The 20,170-nt window shown below is 42.3% G+C and overlaps 1 protein-coding gene across 2 annotated transcripts in view; it reads right to left on the bottom strand.

Annotated features, from left to right (window-relative positions):
* Positions 1 to 226: 226 nt before the first annotated feature.
* Positions 227 to 20,170, bottom strand: part of RALB (RAS like proto-oncogene B) — a 31,152-nt gene continuing 11,208 nt past the window's right edge. Inside the window, exons 1-5 of one of the 2 annotated variants that reach the window (XM_035128732.2) lie at positions 14,675 to 14,951; positions 5,131 to 5,287; positions 3,616 to 3,824; positions 2,353 to 2,530; positions 227 to 1,812 (exon numbers count right to left, since the gene is read on the bottom strand). In XM_035128732.2, the coding sequence (XP_034984623.1) occupies positions 1,693 to 1,812; positions 2,353 to 2,530; positions 3,616 to 3,824; positions 5,131 to 5,244 (621 nt within the window). In that variant the 5' untranslated portion in view covers positions 5,245 to 5,287; positions 14,675 to 14,951 and the 3' untranslated portion in view covers positions 227 to 1,692. Of the gene's footprint in view, positions 1,813 to 2,352; positions 2,531 to 3,615; positions 3,825 to 5,130; positions 5,288 to 14,674; positions 14,952 to 20,170 lie in introns of those variants that run through there. The other variant, XM_035128723.2, reaches the window with a different exon arrangement.

Genomic DNA, 20,170 nt, shown 5'->3' with positions numbered 1-20,170 from the left:
GCAGCTGATTTTACAAAGCTGCTGCTGTATCAGAGCACCCATGCACAACTCTCTCCCAGGTGGATTCTGAACTTATTTTGTGGTAAGATGAAATAATGATCACCTGTGTGACCACACCCAACTTGTTCACCTATTGTGCCTGCAAAACAATAATTTCAAAAACTCATCTGCTCACCTTCACATGCTTTTCCATCCACAACATTAAACATGAAGTAGTGACAAAATCAGGAAAAAAAGCTTTTAGTGCGTATATTTAGCTGCCTTTATAATACAGAGTTCTCCCCATGATTTATTGAGTAATTATATAAAAAGTTTTGCAGCAGCAGAATTAATACAACCTGTGCAACAACAGTAAGGGTCAGGCTTTTTGGCAACTTCACATAATTAGCTCAGATGTCACTTTAAAGGGGCAACTGTAAAGATGTGAAAAGATCACTCACTTCCCTTGCTTTAATCCCACTCTTAGCAAAATAGTATTGAGTGTTTGAATGCAACTCTTCAAATTACAAAGACAGCAATAACTCATTATAGAAAGGGAAGGAAAACCCAGCATAGTTAAATAGCAAAGTGCTTCTGTATGGCACAACCCCCAGGACTCTGCTGCACAAGGGCCTTAGATTTGCAAAATTACAATTAATTTCAATTGAGCATGCGCAGAGTTAGTTACTCATGGATGGTCCTCTCAGAATTTAAATGAGACTGAATGGAAGCTCACTAGATTTCAGTGTGGGACTTCACAATTATTATTTTTTAAAAAAGAAACAAATTCCTTTGTTAAACACTGAAAGAGTAAAAATGCACCAATTTCTACAGCTTCAATACATGTTTACAAACTCACTGCAATGCCACAAATAGAATGTTCAAGTTTTTTTTGGGGGGGGGGAGCAAGTCTAGTATTGGGCAGACAGTATGGAATTACTTGACAGAGAAACCTATGAATTTCTCAACATTAGAAAGATGCCTTGTCCATTTACCCCTGAATAAGCTGTTGGAATGAAGGAGGAAATAAATTGGAAATACAGCGTGCCAGAATATAACCACTAATGCTCCGAAATTATAGGCTCAATTCAGGAATACTGCAGCAATGACTCAAACACCAACTCACTACTGAGTCTTTGTTTCTGAATGGCTAAGTCCTTATATAGCGTCCATCCAATATGTTGGCAAAATGGTAGCATTGACAGCATCATAACCTTCTTTAATAAAGTTGTGTGCAAATTTCAGAGACCAGAGAGATCTCAGTATGTCTTAACTTTCCCTTTTAAAAGAATGGCTAAAGGCTTGTTCCTTTATTAGGAGCACCAAAACTGAAGTCACATGGGAGAGGCAGGTAACTTTGGTTGAACTTCAATGAGAATTAGCCACTGCATAAGACTGAGGAAGAGTCCGTAGAGGGAGTGCCAACATTGGGAGCAACATCAGGAGAGCAATTCAGGGTGATCATACTACTGATAAGAAGATTTGCTGGCAATATTTTTAGCACGGACTGTTGCTTTCAAGAACTGTCCCTTTCGGTATACATGGATTTGTTGAACTTCATAATTTTTCAAACCAGGTTTTGCACTTTCAAAAAGGCTATTATGTGAGTGGAAAAGCTTATTGGATCAAGGTGTCTTCTCATTCATCCAGTCCTCTACCCTTAGTGGTAAATGTCTTGCTAATTCCGCAGCCTGTATGTACAGTTCCTAAAGATCACAATAAGCAGCATCGTTCTTTAAAGCTCTTCTTGTTCTTGCTGCTCTTCTTGCCATTCTTGTCTTTGTTTTCCGACATCTTCTTGGCTCTAACCTCTCTCATTAGATCAAAGAATACCTAAAATGAAAAACTGCACATTAATAACAGAATTTTTTTTAGCATATAGGGATTCAGCCTATAATAATATACAATATGTTGTTTGCTTTAGAAGACCAATTAAAATTACCATAGGAATAGACCTTTTTACTGTTGTTTTAGATAGATACAACAGATATCTACAGAATATTACGTTTTGTCCATAATGAAGCATTTTAATGACTAGCAAATCAACGCTCTTTTTTATTACTTTTACATAAAAATCCAAATTTAGTGCAGAATGCATGGATTACAGTGGAATCTAGAAGAATTCTATAGGAACCTTTTCCTATGGACACATGAAAAGTTTAAATGGAGACACATGAAATTGTATTCTCACACAAAAGTAGCAAGTTTCCTTGCTATCCGAGTGAGAGCCCTACAGTTCTTAAAGGCGACTCCCCTCAAATTCTCCATAATAAAAGGAGTCCTCAAAGGGCAGAAGTTTCTTGCTTTGTATTTATCCACAACTGCAAGTCAGGAACCACATTTAGAAGGCTGCTGCCCCCAAACCAACTTTACCTTATCTACATTTGCTCTGGTTTTTGCTGATGTCTCTACATACTGCACTCCCCACTCTTCTGCTTTACTTCTAGCCGCTTCTACAGGCACTTGGCGACGGTCTTCCAAGTCAGATTTATTTCCCACCACAAGTAAAGGTATCTTGTCCTCTTCAGCTTTTACACGCAGGATCTGCTCCCTAGTAAAAAATATTAAACACAAGCAACTGAGGTGGCTATCATAGCTATTTCCCGGTAGTCTAAAACGTGCAATGGAAAACGCACACCAATTTATTATTTCACATGCCAAGAAATGATGGGAGCATTTCTGAAGTAAATAGAGGTTTAAAGTTCTTCGCTCAACGAAAACTACAAAAAAAAAGTGTCTCAAGGAAGTTGACAGAGATAGTGTGGGCCTGGAGACAAAAGCCAAGAAAAGTTGAAGGAGTTTGGTAAGTTTAGCCAAAATAGATGTCTTCAACTATATGAAGAGCTGCCACACACAGATGAAGAAAATTGCTTTTGTTTGCTCTAGAGCAGGCTTCCTCAACTTTGACCCTCCAGATATTTTGGGTCTACAACTCCCATGATCCTTAGCTAGCAGGGATGATGGGAATTGTAGTCTCAAAACATCTGGAGGGCCGAGGTTGAGGAAGCCTGCTTCAGAGAGTAGTACATGAACCAATGGGTTCAAATGACAAATGAAAGGGATAAAGACTAAACATTAGGAATAACCTATTGATGGTACAAGCTGTTCAACAGTGGAACAGACTTCCGCTGTTCTCTTCATTAGACATTTTTAAGAAGATGTTTGATAGCCAACAAACAGGGATACTGTAATAGTGTGTTTCCTGCATTGGCAGAGGTTGGACTGGATGACCTCTGAGGTCCCTTCCAAAACTAAGATTCTGCTGCAAACATTCACCCCAAGAAACAGCTAAACATACTTAACACAAATATTGCTAAAGTTCATCCGTAGCCTTTATACCTTCAGGTGGGCTCAATATTTTCAAGTTCTTAAAATGTGGTCCCTGGGAGGCAGGGCAGGGCAGGGCAAAGAAGATTATTTTACCCTTCTCAGTGGCAAAAAGTAAGGAAACTTCTGTGTTACCTGGGTCAAATGAATTCCACCCAGGTAACCTCATCAATTTCACTATTAGTTACACTTGTAAAACGATGTTCACTTTGGCATATTATTCAACTCATTGGACCATACTCCTTTTTTGGCACACAGTATATGCACCACATACAAAGCTATAGATAATGTCTAGAGATCACTACTTACCTAAACTCTGCTGTTGCTGTAAAGGATTCATGCTCAGTTATGGAGAAAACTAGGAGAAAACCCTCTCCACTACGGAAGTAATTGTCTCGAATAGCTGCGTAATCTTCTTGTCCAGCTGTATCCAAAATATCGATCTGTACCTCCTCACCATCCAAAACTACTTTCTTTCTGTAACTATCAGCCTTCGTAGGTTCATAGTCTTCAACAAACTAAGAGTTATAAAAGGAGTAATTAACTGTAGAGCACCCATACTCTACTCCAGATACCCGATTTTTGTCAACTTCGGCCCGTATGCCACAATAAGGATTCCTAAATGTTGAGAAGACTAGACATCAAAGACCAATATGGATGGGTTATCAAATTATCAGTAGTAACTTCTGGGAACAATGTAGCAAAATAGTTTACCTTACAAGTCACCTTATATTGGTGTTCTTCAACCTTGGGTGCCCCGATGTTTTTGGACTACAATTCCCATCATCCCTGATTACTGGCTAAGGTGACTGGGGATTATGAGAACTGCAGTCCAGCATACTTTAGTTGAGATTCCTGCATTGCAGGGGGTTGGACTAAATGCCCCTCAGGGCCCCTTCCAACTCTACAATTCTATGAACATCTGAGGACCCACATGAACTGTGACCAACATGTAGGTCTCAAGCGAAAGACAAGATACTATTTATAAGTCCTCTTAGCAAAATATGTTGGAAACCAACTATCGAATCTTATCATGCTTCTTGGATACAAAGTATTTTCTTTCGTTGTGCTATTTTAAGGCTGCGGTTTTGACTCTGAAGAGCACAGGACACAAGGCTAAAAATGCTTCCTTCACTATGGAATTAGAGTTGTGCAGTAAGACATTAAAGGTTTATATGGGTGGGGCTGGAATATGAGATTCTTAGCAAAAAGAAATACAACGTTTAAAAAATATTTGTTTCTTTTTGTGATGGGAAAAGCCAACATCATTCCCTGCAAGCTCTCACCCCAGCTTCTGAGATTTCACATTGTTCAAACAATGCCATCGTCATTTCTATAGATAGAAGTTTTCTTGAGGTGCCAACCCAATGTCAGATTCTGTGCTTCTGCAGCACAAGCATGGAACCACAGAACACACACAGCTCTAAGTGACATTTGATAGACTATTGTTATCATAAAGTATTTATATATAGCACACCAAATTCTCTGGAGTGCTTCAGACAGATAAGAGCAGAACAGCCTACTTGAACCTCCCAAGTTTTTGTGAAAGAGGAACTTGATCTCTGAACTAAGCTGTAACTGCAAGAATTCAACAATATAAAATCAGCTGTTTTATTGGCCCTGCTATAGTTAATGGAGTTATAACTCTTTTAGGAAGAAATTTCGGTTTTGAAGAATAACTGTTTTTGTGTGTGTTTCTGAACCAATCTATGGTTGTGTTTAGTTATTTCATATTAAGGAGGCAAAGTAAGGCAGCTCAGTGCAGATCCAATAACGGTCCACTTCACTGTAATTTAAAATGTACACATAGATCACAAATCTTACCTCATCATACATAAACTGAAGTGTAAGTGCTGATTTGCCCACACCTCCACTGCCAACCATGATTACTTTGTGGAGGGCCAGAGAGCTCTGGTTTTTTGTCTTGTTCGCAGCCATTTTTCTGCACTGTTGTCAAGCACCACCAAAGCAGGCTGATGAGCTAAAAGGTAAGAAACAGGAAATGTGTTTGGTATGTAAATCAAGTATTTAAAATTTAGAATCAGTCTAGAGATTTATCACAATGCCCCTTGATTAATGTTTTTGCTCTACAGTATTAATAGTGCACACCTTGGTAAGCTACAGTCAGGGAGAAACGAAGGCTTGCAATGAATGAGCAGTATTGCTGGACACACTGCTCAACTGCCCATGCTCTATTTAGCCCTGCCTACAACTGCAACAAACAGGTCATGAGGCTTGGCACGCTATGCAAACCAGCATTCCTATCCCCCAAACAAACCATGAGTGGGAAGCAACAAGCTCTGGTTTCTGCTTCTGGTTTGTTTGGAGAAAAACAAGTCACAGGTAATGGATCACATGACATGTGATGCTAATTCAGCCCTGTGGTTTGTGTCTCTTTGCTGCAGCCAAGGCAGAATGAAGCAAGCAAAATTTGAGCAACTCCAACACACAGCTCAACACACAACCTGCAACTGTTAAGTGAAGAGACCAAAGGAGCATTTATGAACTATCTCCAATTTTACTGGCCAGAACATGACACCGAACTAGAGTGCCACATGAACTAGTCTCAGGCTTGTGTGTTCCCCATTCTCTCTCTCCTTTTGGCTCATCTACCAGGTGGAGACTGGAAGCATCCACTTGTTTTCAACCAACTACAGTTGGTGGCGGGGTCCAATGAAGTAGTACAAGGACTTCTGGCTGTGCAATGGACCTTCTTCCTCTTTTTGCGTGCCGCCAAATCTCTTCTGGGCTATCTCCAACCCTCTGCAGCAGATATGGGGAGGGGCACACAGAGAGAGGGTAGGGAATTTCTGTTGTACAAATGGAAATCCTTGGACCATTGGTACTACTACATTGGATACCACCAATGTATTTTTCCTAAACAGGGACATATGTTTTGGTCTAAAATATCATTTGTCCAAACTAGAGCTGTAAAGGTCTGTCAAAAAATAAAACAACCCAGTGGAGGACTAAAAGGACACGGTTTGGTAGGGTACAGCTACTGCATGCTCTCCTTTCTTCATGCACTGACTTATGCCCAATTCAGAATGCCTGAATAGGGCTACTGTAGGCTGTGTTTCAGAATGGACCAGAAACTGTCCAACTCATTTTACACCAAACTTAGCTATATTGCATGGTATAACCATCTCAGGAAAACAAACCACTAGAGTAAAGCACCCTCTGTGTTGCCCCCACATATCTATAGACCCTTCCCTCATATCCAGTTTATAGGAACATAGGATAAGCGAGACACCTTTGAGATGATTTCTTATCAGTGCTTAAGAAGCATTAACTCTGCATTCACCTACACCACACATTTCCCTTAACCCAGGCACTTCCAACAGGTAGAGCGTCATCTACTGGTAGATCACTGGACGTCTGTGGTAGATCACTGGCTCCCCCAAAGAAGCTCAACAACTTTGACCTGAGCCCCTAAAAAACAGGGGTAGATCACTGACAGTTTTTAACTCTGTGAGTAAAACAGTGAGTAGATCACACTCTCTTGGGAGTTGGCCACCCCTGTAACCTATGAACAGGAATTTCCTTGAGACACCTTACATTTTTAGAAGCTGCTTTGTAGTATGAGGCTCTTTATGTAGGCAATGTTTATGTAAATACACCCAAAGAGATGAATATTACATTATTTCAGTACAACTTAAATCAATTTTAAAACAATCAAATGGCTTCAAGAGTCCATTGCTTTCCATTTCATTACTTAGTATCTTAAAATGGAATCTGTGAAGTAGGAAGCAAACTACAGTTAAGCAAGCATGCTCAATCATTCTCATTTTACTTGCCATGCAGCTGGCGTTTACAGACTTTCTCCAGCTACAATGCAACTGAAAGCAGCCATTCTTCAGAGGGCCTTTAGTTTATACAAAAAGAAACAGAACTCCTTTGTGAAACCCTTCCAGTAACCAACTACTAAATTATTGGTTGAAATTTTAAACTAAATATATTCTGTATAAATTGCAATACTGTACGGTGTTGAATTTTTTATCTTCATAGTTCATGTATGGCACAGAAAGATATGGACACTATGAAGTCACAAGGTTCAAGTTACATACATTATGGAGATCCAGAGTTAACAATATGTTTAGCAGTTTTACCAAAATATAATAATGTTCTTAAAAGTAATTGTCGCGGTCACTATGACCTGCACATCACCCCCGGACGTTTGACGGTCTATTGGTGATGTGCCAACGACAAACAAATACTTTCAATCACTCACACACCTCAGACCAGGATATAGTAAAATAAAACAAGATGGTTTATTGAATGTTCTTATGCGTATTGGTTACTGTACAAAGCTTAAACGGTTTCAAAATCACAGATGGTTCCTATACCGGCCTAATACCTCTAAATATGAATTACCGGCCTATTACCTCTAAATATAACTAATAATAATTATCACTAAACTCATAACACTGAATCCTGTCTATCTCACTATTTAACAGCCACCACAATAATAACCAGCTCTTATCTTCACACCAACTCCTCTCATCTAACTCACTCTCCCCTCATCTAACTCTCTCTCTCAACTCTCTGACTCTCCTGCCTGCCTGCTTCTCCCTATATACACCCTGCTTCTGGCTGGAGAGCTCCCATTGGTCGTTTCCCTCCCTGGCAACTTAACCCCTTCTAGGCCCTCTAGAGGTGAAACGCCACAGTAATTAAAGACCACTTAAAAATGAACACCTGGAGGATCGAGGACTCTAGGTGTTCCAGTGGCAACTTCGACTGTCTGGTAACCCCCTGACCCTGGTGGATCAGCACAAAACAAATCCATGTATCAAAGAGAGCTTGTATAGGCAAGCCTAATTGTTCTAATGTTTCACAATGTCAGTGAATAAGAGGTCTCCCAATAAGCATGTATAGGAGCTCTCCCACCACCAGATCACCATACAATTTTCATATATACATTGTTAGAGAATGTGTGCGCATGTTATGCCAGGGTAGGTGACAGTACTAATTGTCTACTGTGACTAACTACCGGTAGCAGAAAAGCTGAAGAACTAAACATGTACTAACAAGCGATCGGTGTAGTTAGTCACCATGTATTTAAGAACACTGTGTTTGCCACATGAAAGTGAGAGATACAGAGGTGGCCTAGCAGTCTTTAATCATTCAAAAGTACATTTATTCAAGTGAATCATTCAAAGGCAAGCTATAAAACTTGGGCCAGGCTGTAAGTACTGTACTATTAAGTTTAAGTCAAGGGATTGCCATTTATATTATGATTTATATTACGAAGAGATACTTCAGCTGCTCAAATGATTACCTTTTGCTGCTCTTTATATCTAAATAAATTAGACGGCTATTTTTGCTTCTCTCCCCACATCACTTAGCCTTGAACAATAGGTCAGAACATTCAGAAAGCCCAAAGGGTAATGCTTTATATGCCAGAAGTGTATTGATAGATTAAATTAGAACAAAGCTAGGCACTTTTTTTGTCTATTCTTATCTCTCGATGTTTAGCAGAAAGAATATTTTGCCTTTTGGTATTGGGACTCCAAGCCTGAAGCTACTTGTTTAATTGAAACCTGTGTAGAAGATAGCCTTCTATTACAAGCCAAGTCCTTAAAAAAAATAATGTATGCATTCTGAGCAAGAGTGCATACATTTCCCAAGCTGATTTTGTTTTAAAATGCAAATTTCTTCCTTAACCTAGATAAAAAATGCTGAGCAATAACCAAGGATACCTGAATCCTCCTACATTAAAAAGCCCACACACAAAATGTTGTTGCCATGGCTACATGCCATCATTCTGCTTTCTTTCTTGGGACCATAATATTATTCACTGAATCTAAAGGAACATTCTGCCCTTCTTGTCGACATAAACAGTCAAGCTTGCTCAGTGACCAAATATAAAAGTTTAGGGAAATACATGCTCTGGGCTCATTAGTGATGCAATCAAAACTGGCATATCAAAGAGGAAAAACTAGTTTATATCAAGTCACCATCAACTCCACAGAGCTCTGATCTTGAAGCAGTGAGTCAAGCATAGGGAAATGCAGTCCGGGCCAAAATAGCCATGCAATGTTGTGTGGCAGGCATTCATTTTCCCCTGTTTTCATTAACCTGAGTAACTATTCTGGAAATTTCACAATATTGCTCGGCCACTGACTGGGACAGCCTATTTCTGAGTCTCAAATACTATGAGTATATATCCCATGAAGCCTCAAAAAGGTACAACTCCTATGAACTAAATAAACAAGCAAAATGTTTATTATACCTTGGCAGGTTGTATGTAATCATCAGGAAGCTGTTAAGTGTTTTGTTGTTGTTTAAACATTTGTTTTAGCAGTATGATAGCAAGTCTAAAATACTTTATTATGTAAATAGTTTAAATATTTATTTAAAACAGTCACCTTTGTTAATCTGATTTCATCCAGGAATTTGTCATTTCCCCTCAAAGCATCAGGGAAGGGAGAAACAGCAGCAAAAGAATTGGCAAATCCAAAGCCCTCTCTCTCTCATGTTTGTCAATATAGACAATGGCTGGAGGAAAAATAAGTATACCTGCTCCAGGACAACATTCTCCTCACCCTGCCCCCTACAATATTCTGGCATCATGTTAGGGGAACAGGAAGGTTTGGATATTCCCACCAGCAGAGGAGCAAGAACAGAGGTTTCCATGCTTCAGACAGGGAAACCTGCAAGAGTAACCCTCCCTCTGCTGTCCTGGGATGCCACTCCAGAGACTATAGCAGGAGTTGCAAACATGGCACTCTCAGGTACACCTGCAGAGGCCTTTCCTGGAACAGACAGAATCCCATCTCCTCACTGAAATAAGACCTGAAAGGATGCAGTCTGTAACTGGTTAGGGTGCCTGTGTGGTGCACACCAACTGTGTCTCTGGGTTGCAAACATGCACAAGTCCCACAAAAGCTTGGCGAACTCTGGACCATAGAATTCTGTTCTTTTGTTAATTTTATCTGTACTGTTATACCCAGTTTAGTTTCCGAAGCAGTTATTTATGGAAAAGCCTCAGTAGCTATCTTCACATATATACATAATTGTACATTGTCTTCCACCAGTACATTCAAATTTTGCCTTGGGCAGAAGCCTGCGTATTTTATCAAAATAAGAGATTAAAAGTTGTCATATTTGTGTCTGCTTAAGAAAGAATTTATTCAGACTGACAAGGCTGACTGTTTACGTCAAGTTGACATATACAGCTGAGACAACTAAGCTTTTTTAAAAAACAAAAATCAAATCAAAACCCTTGTTTCTAGTTGCAGCCAGGCTAGCAAATATTCGTGAGACTTCAAAAATAACACAAGAAACGTAACATATATTTAAAACATTTCCTTACAGTCACCAAATGTGATTCCAGGCTTCTAATCCAAGCTTGTGCACTGGTTGTTTACTCCAGTAACCTACTAACCTGAATCTCAATCATGTCATGAACCCGCAATATGCATCACAGTGAAGGGAAGTATAGTTCAGATCAAAACACTCCTCTGCATTGGATTGCACATTTATTGTAAGACTAGTGTCATTCAGCCCATTTAGTAAATGGGTGCTAGCCGGGCGGGAACGGAGGGGAAGCCCTGGGACACAAAGCTTCCCGGGCTGTTGCCGTCTCCCTGCCTGCTTCCCCAAGCCAAAGCGTGCGGGGGACGGAGCCAAATTGCGGCGTGGCAGGGGCTTTTCACCGTTTGCCTTCCCCAAGCCAAGGGGGAGGCAAATGGCAAAAAGCCCCCACCGCGCCACAATTTGGCTCGGGGACTGGCTTGGCGGCGGTGGGAAGAAAGGGAGGAATTCCTTCCTTCTTCCCGCCGCCGCCAAGCCAAAGTCGGCTTCCCTCGGCGCCCATTGCCGCTTCGGCTTCCTTGGCGAAGGCAAGCAGGCGGGCTGTCTGCCTGCTTGCCATCGCCGAGGAAGCGCTGCTGCTGCCGAGCCGGAGCGGCAGCGGGCACTTCCTCGGCGAAGGCAAGTGGGCAGACAGCCCGCCTGCTTGCCTTCGCCGAGGAAGCGCCGTCCCATGATGGAGGTGCACGGCAAGGCAGCGGGGGGGGGAGGAGAGCTTCTCTCCCCCGCCGCCTTGCCGCGCACCTCCAGCATGAGACGGGGCTTCGGAGACCGAAAGGTCAAAGCGGAGCGGCCGGGGTGGGGGGGAGAGTGCGTACGTGTGTGTGCGCGACACCCGCTGGCTGCTGGTCGCCGGGGGTAGCAGCCGGAAGTGGCGGTTGGCGGCCGCAGGTAAACTGTAGGCAGAGGGGTGGGGGTGGGGAGAGTGTGCGTGTGTGTGTGCGTGCAGTCTCTGCGTCCAATCCCTGTGTCCGTGGGGCACAGGCGCAGTAGCATGGACACAGGGAATCTGGACGCAGAGACACTTGCACTTTATTATATAGGATACAATGCAAGAACCTATCAGCAGACAAAACAATCCACTCCAGGCCTTATAACTGTAGGCCAGTTTGGTTCAATGTTCAGTTCAGATTCTCTCTCATTGGCTTAGATTGAGAGTTTACATCAGGAAGATCCGTAGGAAAGGCCACAGCTGTGATGGATGAAGGAGGAAAGGATGTGTTCAGTTTAAAATTAGTAATACGGTATGTACTGTATTAACCAACCAACATGGGAATTTACTTTCCATCTAATTGGAAAACATGCCCAGTAACTGCCAATCCATCCTGCACAGTTCTATCAGTTTTACGGTACATGACACTGTCATCATACTTTGTAGGCAAAGCTACAGTCAAGGCTACAATATACAAGGGATTGTAAATAACACACATATATCACACAGCCCACCTGATAGAACAGTAGACACAAGCTTGCCATTCGAAAAACGTTTACATTAGCAATTAATTGAATAATTCCTCTACAAGTTGAAACTGTAAATCATTTAAACTTTCGAATTTACTACCAGTAGAAAGGTTGGCACCGAAAGAGATGGTTGACAAGAGATTTGAATTTGTTCTTTTCTTCTACCATGATGTATTCATCAGCTAAATTGAGCAGCAACCTTACAGAAAATAACTTCAACTACAATCTCCTTTGCAGCTTTTTACAGTGATTTAAAGAAGTGAATTTTCTTAAGGCTGTCAGCTTCAGATATTTTTTCAGAAAAGGAAACTCCACAAATTAGCAAGTATTTAATTTAAAAAATAATCAGTATGTAGTTAATAACCGCTGTCTTTCTGTGCAGCTGCAGAAAGAGTAAGTATTAAGTTTCCAATTAACAATGACTCAATGCTTGGCTCCTATCACATGCTTGGTTAAAATCTGCATACACATGCCTTCCTGGAGAAGGGCTTTAAATCAGTACAGCAAGCCTCAGATTTACAGGCAATCTGTGACAGCTCCTACTCCAGTGGGAAAGGAAAGTCTACTCAAGCAGAAGTTTTCACTGGCATCACAAGCACCCTAACTCAAGCCTGTCTATCCCTTCCTTTACATAGCATCTCTTGTGCTGCTGTCTTCCCCACATAGCTCAAAATCAACATTGTGCATCCGTACAGCCCCAGCTGGGATGCCACAGCAAAAATGTGCCCATTGAAAGGACTCGCACTAAAGACAGAAAACTACCTTTCCATCACACATACTTATGGATCTGGCAATTTGACCAAAACCATAAAAGCAGACCAGTCTTCTCCACCCAACATTTCAACTTATATTCCATACAAGATTTGTCAGCAAGTATTGTTAGGGCTCTGGAAAAAAATAGCCAGGGCAAAAAGAGCTGCATCTATAAGCAGCAGCTTCTCAATGTCTTTCACCACATATTCTTATCATTTTTGTCCAACCAAGAGTTTCATGGGACTAAAAATATATATGTACCCAATATGCTTGTTTACAGTATTTCTTAAGAACCCTTACCACAAGTTCCCGGAGCATGTTACAGCAATATGAAAATATAGCATTAACATTGGTTAGAACAATTTAAATGGAAAATAAGGTGGGTCCATATAACAGGTGTCAAAAGCCAGGATAGAGCAATAGCAATTCAAGTATTGCCATATCCATGTTACAGCACCCCAATCCATATTTGAAGAACCGGACAAGCCCAAACAATTGAATCAGCTATACTTACAATTGGCAGCATCATGTTTCGATCGATGTATACAATTATAACCTGGCCAGAGAGGAGGAATTTCAAGTACTCCTGCCCAATTCTATAAATACCCTGCACTCATAAACTCATTAGAACAACCCTGCAGTTCCAAAGTCTGCTCCTGCCTACAGACCTCCCCCAATAACTGAAAGGGGAAATCCTCCTTTCTCACAATTTGTAATCCAGACATAATGGTTAACGACCCCTCTTCCCTACACTCTTTACTTTGTCTCAAAGCGTTCCCAGCTCTACCCCATGGCAACTATACAAAGAGCCCTGCTAGCCAACCTTACCGTTTCAAGAAGAAGGGTGCACACACAGGAAGTAGATAATATTTACAATTCCTATAGTATTCTATGCAATGTGTGTGTCACAAAATGCAGGTGGCGGAGACCTGACAGTGACCCTGTGATTTCCCAGTTCATTGCACCCCTAACCACGTCTACACAGGAGTTAGTCTCAGTGAATCCAACTGGATCAATTGAGGACAGCAGCCTTAGCCTTTCAGACACTAAACCAGTGAACTTGTGGCCCTCCAACTGCCCTTGACCATTAACCAGGTTCTCTGGGTTTGATGGGAATCGCGTCCAAAAGGCAACTGAAAAGTCAAAGGCCTCCCATCTCTGCATTACACCAACTCTCCACAACGAAGCCATGAAGCTTCCACCTGTTGTTTGCCCCCAAATAGCACATGCTATTTTGAAGGTACCCTGCCTCGAGTCTGAACAGACCCCAAGGCATCGTCTCGCTTGAGGTCGAGAAGCCGCACAATCCCGCCCCTTTGCTTCAGCCCAGGCGGACACCATTTCGGTAGCGCCACCAAGGAAAACAATCGGAACTCCACAGAAAAAGGGAAATGCTTAAAAGCAGCAGCAGCACCTCCATCTCTCCGCCAGAAGCAATCCCCAAAACCTCACGGAGAGCTATGCAAAGAGATTGCAAAAGTCTCTCCCGCTGGGGTAGCTCCCTTCCCCCACCCCCACCCCGCGGCGCACACACAACTTTCCCAGGTCAACAGCTGAGTTTCTCTTCCCGCTGCCACACACCCCACACCCTGGAAACAAGTGCACTTAATGAAAAAGAAGCTCAATTCCCCCTCCCACCCACTCTTTCCTTTCGCAATTTGCAGCAGCAGGAGCAGCCCAGCCACCCGCCCCTACTTTCTACAACGCCACGAACCATCGCTTGCCCCATCCTCCCTGCCTGGGAAGAAAGAGGGGATCCCTTTGAAATATATGTATATAATAATTAAACGACGCGCTCGCTTTCCTTTTTTGGAGTGTCCCACCCCCCACCCCTCACCTTGCTGCTGCTTTTCTTTTTCTTTTTTCCACCTCCGGAGCAAACGAATCTCCCCTCACCTCCCCGGGCTGACCACCTCGAGCGCCGCCGCCGCCGCCTTCGTTTTCTAGTGGGGCGGGTGCCGCTACCGAGCTGCGCGCGTTCCACACACGCACGCCCTCGCGCGCTCCCTCTTCCCAGTAAGACCGCCCCAATCAATGAAAGCGCGGCCCCGTGCTAGCCACACACGCCCACACACCAGCGAGCGAGCGCGCGAGCCTGACCTTCCTGAACGCGCGCGCGATTCCACCACCCACCCCCCCGCCATTGCCACCACGGAGCACGCAAATCGACTTCAAGCGAACGCTGCATCTCTAGCGTGTGGGTGTTCCTTTAAAAAAAAAAAGTGGGGGGGGGAATCCCGCCCCGCCCCCTATCCTCGCGTTCACGCCCACGTCCTTCCCACGCGCATCCTCATTTCACCTCCAGGATCCGTCCGTACAAGGGACGGGGCGGAACGTTGGTGGCGGTCACGTGCCACTCCCGGTCCAATCGGAGGCGGAAGAGGACGTTTTCACACTCACGTGATTCGTTTAAAACGAGGAGAACGTAGTGGGAGAGGAAGAAGTCAGGGAAGGTTTTTAACCCCGCCCCCCCGTCATTAAGTTGGAGCATTCCCTCAACTCACCCTTCTAACTTATTTATTGTAAGAAATAAAAGGGAATAAATGGGCATGGCAACTTCTATTAATAAGTGCCGATCGAGTTTGAATTAATTCAATGGGTTTCACTCTTATCTCAAGCCCTTAAGGCGACATGTCCTAAGACGTGCTTCCTGGGCGCCTTGAAAAGGGATGTAAGGCTGAGTCTCTAGTCCATTGTTTCTCAGAGTTTGACCCCCAGCTGTTGTTGGCCTACAACTCATGTGATCCCTGACCATTGGTCCGGCTAGCTAGGGATGATGGGAGTTGCCTGAATGAAAATGCTGCATTCCTGAATGTGCATTTCCAACGCCCCTCCCCCACCCGCAGGGTTCAAGGGAGATAACGCTATGTGTTATATTTTGCTTTTTTTCCTATCTGGGGAAGGGCCATATCTCAGTAGAGTGCGTCTACTTTGTTTGTAGGTGGCCCCATGTTCAGTTTGCGGCATCTCTGTAGAGCTGGGAGAGTCCTCTGAAACGCTGGAGAGCAGCTGCCAGTCAGTGTAGACAATACTAAGCTAGATGGACCAGTGGTCTTACCCAGTACAAGGCAGCTTTCTATGTTCCCATCCCACCTCACCACCTTTAAAAATGGTTGTAGGCTAGACCAAACTGCGGGAGGCAGTGGAAGACAGGAGTGCCTGGCGTGCTCTGGTCCATGGGGTCACGAAGAGTCAGACACGACTAAACGACTAAACAACAACAGTTTTTAAATGCAAAGGTAAGAATGAACTTCTGATATGTGCACTGAATTTTATCTTTCCTTCTCAATATTTAACAGCTTTACTTCATTACAAATAAAATGTAATGATAAATGGGTGAGTTAAATTCAAGGGCCCATAAAAGGGGGTTGGGGCTTAAACTTCTACCGCTGCCCTGCAGTCCCAACAAAAACCCATTGGCCTACTAAAACTGTTCCTTGCACCAGTGACAGTTTACCTTACAATGCAAGTAGCAGTTTAAGAGAGGGGCTTTCATCAGGACAGCGGCCTGGGGACAAAAGCTTAAAACAAAAACAAACAAAAAACCTAGCTGTGGTCTCCTATCTTAATCAAGCTGTCCTGCAGCTGCCATTTAAAGTTTTGAAAATGCAATGCCAAATTATGCTTAACTTGTATGGTTTGGCTTTTTTAGGGTTGCCAGACTCAGTAGAGGACAGGACTTCTGTGCCTTTAATTGCCCTGCTCTCTTTTGAGTCTGGCAACCTTAAAGAGAAACCAGCAGACCCTTTGCTTGGAAATTAAACAAAGGGTCTGCTGGTTTCTCTTTAAGGTTTCCAGTCTCAAAAGAGAGCAGGGCAATTAAAGGCACAGAAGTCCTGTCCTCTATTGAGTCTAGCAACCCTAGGCTTTTTCAGTCTCATTTATCGTTTGTAGAGCTTGGCAGAAACACTGGCATTCACCAGCATTTAAACAGACCCAAGTTAGTTACCAGCAGAACTTTGTGGTGTGATACAGTCTGGTGAGCACCTCCTAAAAATGGGAACAAAAAGACTTTTTAGCATAATTGTGTTTAGTGCAATTAATACGGAATTGTTACTCATTTGCTGTGCAAAATCCAGACTTCTTTAATCCAAGAGCCAATATCTATTTCATCCAACAATATTTTCTGGTTAAATAACATGAGCTTCCATGCACTCGCATTCCACTTTCACAAGCCATGTACTTCCCAATGAAGACTGCTGTTGGCCACATTATGCACATATATTACAGGAATATCGTATCTCACAGCACTGAAAACTGCCAATATGCCAACTGCAAATTGTAGCAGAAGATAAACATGTCAAAGAAAAACTCAATTACTATAGCTACTATAAGCTTGGTGGGTAACATTTCTTTCCAGCCTCAAATATAGAAATCAGATTCAGACTGTAAAGCAGGGATGGAGAATCTGGTTTACCAGATGTTGCTAGACTACAGTTCCCATCTTCCCTGACCATTGGCATTGCTGGCTGGGGTTGATAGGTGTTGAACAACTGGAGTATCACAGATTCCCCATCCCTGCTGTAAGGTAAAAATTACATTGTACAAAGAGTAGATTATATTGACCCCCAATACTGCCAACTCCAGTGAGTTTCCAGATTAATTTGGAAGTATTCAGCAGAAAGATTGCTAAGTTTTCAGTTTTCCCCTGCAGCTGTCCCTGTGTTTTTGTCAGCAGAAGTTAGCAGGTAAAGCCTTTTGTTGCATGTAGATAAAAATTGTTACCATTTACTGTAATCACCTCAGATCTTTATTAAAGGTGCAACCAGGTATTCAAAAATTGTAATCCAATTTAATAAGGAAAATACGTTAAACCCAACTCGAAACTGCAATATGTGAAAAGAGAAAGAAAGAAGTCATCTTCATAGCAAGGAAATTCCTTTTTCCAAGTGAAAATGTTAATGGGTAACTGGTTATGATAAGCACCAGTAGCAAGAGGGTACTGGTATTTTAGAAAAAAGATTCCCCACCAAAAAATACATGCACATTTTTAGATCACCTTTTCTTAGTTTTCAACTAGATGTGCAAGTTTCTGTGAACACTTCTGCATGTACTGTATAGTTAGGAAATCTGAACGCTTGTTACATTATATAATATATTGCTATGGGCTGGAGTTATCCCCTCCAAACTTATGATTCTACAGGGTGTTCAAAAAGTAACTATACACCTACTATGTATTACATTGTCCAACGGTGTATACTGGTAGTTACTTTTCGAACACCCTGTATACATTGTAAGATTGGGGTCTGCAGAAGAGGTCTGCTAAAATGTCTCTTTTCTTCAGTAAATAGCCTTGGCCTGTGCCACAGAAACTGAATTGCTGGACACACTTCTGGAAGATGACAGGCAGTGTAGTAAAACCTCAGCACGCATGTCTTTCTTCCTCCCTGGCTGGAAGATGGGAATTGTAGTCCAAAACATCTGGAGGGCCAAAGTTTGGGGGTGCCTGACTTAGAGGGTCAGTTGGGGGTGCTTGGTGGAATGGAGTGTCCCCAAAGTTTAGGTAGACTCTGATGGAGTACTCATGTTAGGAGGTGAGGATATACTGCATTTTTTGCTCTCTATTGCTGACAAATATCATGTCCTGTGATTTATTTTAAGGTTTCCTGTACAGTTAATGTGTTAAATAAAATGAAAAGAAAAAGGCAGGTGGAGGAAGTAGGCACCTAGAAAACTCTTAGAACATATGAAAATAATTTCCAACTTTTTCCAAACAGGCTTAAACCAAACTCTTCCCAGACAGGTCCCATTGCTCTTAATGTGAAAACTTCAGAACATACGAAAGAACTCTATACTGTCTTGACTGTTGTGATTTTATCACCCTGAATATGAAGGAAGAATATAGCTGTGTTGTTTTTGTTATCATTACATTTTATTATATACATGTATGTTGTATATTTACCTCTTACAGGCATATCCATATTTTAAAAGTAAATAAATAAATAATGGGCATGTGGTGGAACTCTTCAGTTATTGCAACAAAGACATATTGAAGGTGATTCCACCCAATCCGATATGCAGCTTTGGCTTCCTTCACATATTAAAATGCTAGAGCTACATTTTTTTTTCCTGCTTTAGGGCAGAAAAAGGGAGAGCGTGCTTTAAAAGAAAACACGTTCTGTGTTAGACAAATATTGTAGATCAGCTCTGCTATCTTCTTAATCAGTTACAGTTTTGGGGTTTTTTTTTATTGTCAGCAGCAGTTGAAATTATATTTTCATTAGAAGCCAAACTACCACCAGCTAATTATGTCAGTGGTAAATCACTAGCACACACTGTCTATAATGGTCTCACTCAGGCATTCAATTAACTCTACTGCTTAATGAGCCATTTATGTATCTCAAGGCTTATAACACTTATCTTGTGAGTAGGGTAGGCTGATACTGAAATTCACCACCTAACCTTGTTGAATGCCTTGTTTTGCATTGGCTCTCAGTTCCAAATCAATAAAGGTAGGCCTTTAAGGCTCTAGTTCTGTTGTTAACACTTGCTTGGAAGTTAACCTCTTTTAGCAAATAGGCTTGGGGTTTGAGTCAAATAAGTACCACTGAACTCAGTGGGACTTCTGAGTAAACATGGAAAGTATTGTGTTGCGAAAAGTCAAGGTGTGGTGTGTGCACAGCACAGCTTTTAAGGGAATATTGTATTAACAAAGCATTAGCAAAAATAACTTCCCATCTATCTAATGTGATGCATTAATATAAAGCCAGAAGGAAGATAAGTGGAGAAAGCAGGAAAAGTGTTTCCTGGGCACTGTTGTATTATGAGGATGCACCTCAGGAGTGATTTGTTAACAAGGTGCTTGGGATATTTCCTGCAGACACAGGACCAGGTCAGCTGCAATGGTGTGCTCTAGACAAGTCCCTGCTAGGCTGCCACTTTTTTCACTCAGGGCTGGCAGCAAATCCTCTCATCAGGCTTGTCCAACATTTATTTATTTCCTACCTTGCTTCCCCCCCCCCAAAAAAGGTCCAGTTTGTGTGCTTCCCACAGGTATTTGGTCAGCCACTGTGAGAACAGGATGCTGGACTAAATGGGTCCATCAGTCCTTTCAGAATAAGTCATCTACTTAATTCCTGGACTCTAAGCATAGCATTTGGAGATAGGGGAACAGATAGGGGGAGATAGGGGAGCATTTGGAGATAGGGGAACAGACTGGAAAGAGAAGTTGCTGAATTGGAACTCATTACCAAGCTTAAAACCATGAAGCCACCTGGGATGAATAAAGACATCAGATTCTTATCTCATTAGGCATGATCAAGCTTTCTTTAGTGCCTCAGCCCTTGCTTCCCCCCCCCAGGACTAATTGCAGTCATCAGCAGTCGTTAACAGC

This window comes from Zootoca vivipara, chromosome 1 (genome assembly GCF_963506605.1).
Source record: "Zootoca vivipara chromosome 1, rZooViv1.1, whole genome shotgun sequence".
In the NCBI taxonomy this organism is placed as follows: domain Eukaryota; kingdom Metazoa; phylum Chordata; class Lepidosauria; order Squamata; family Lacertidae; genus Zootoca; species Zootoca vivipara.
Note: the sequence above shows the minus strand (reverse complement) of the source record. Positions and strands in the feature narration are given on the sequence as shown.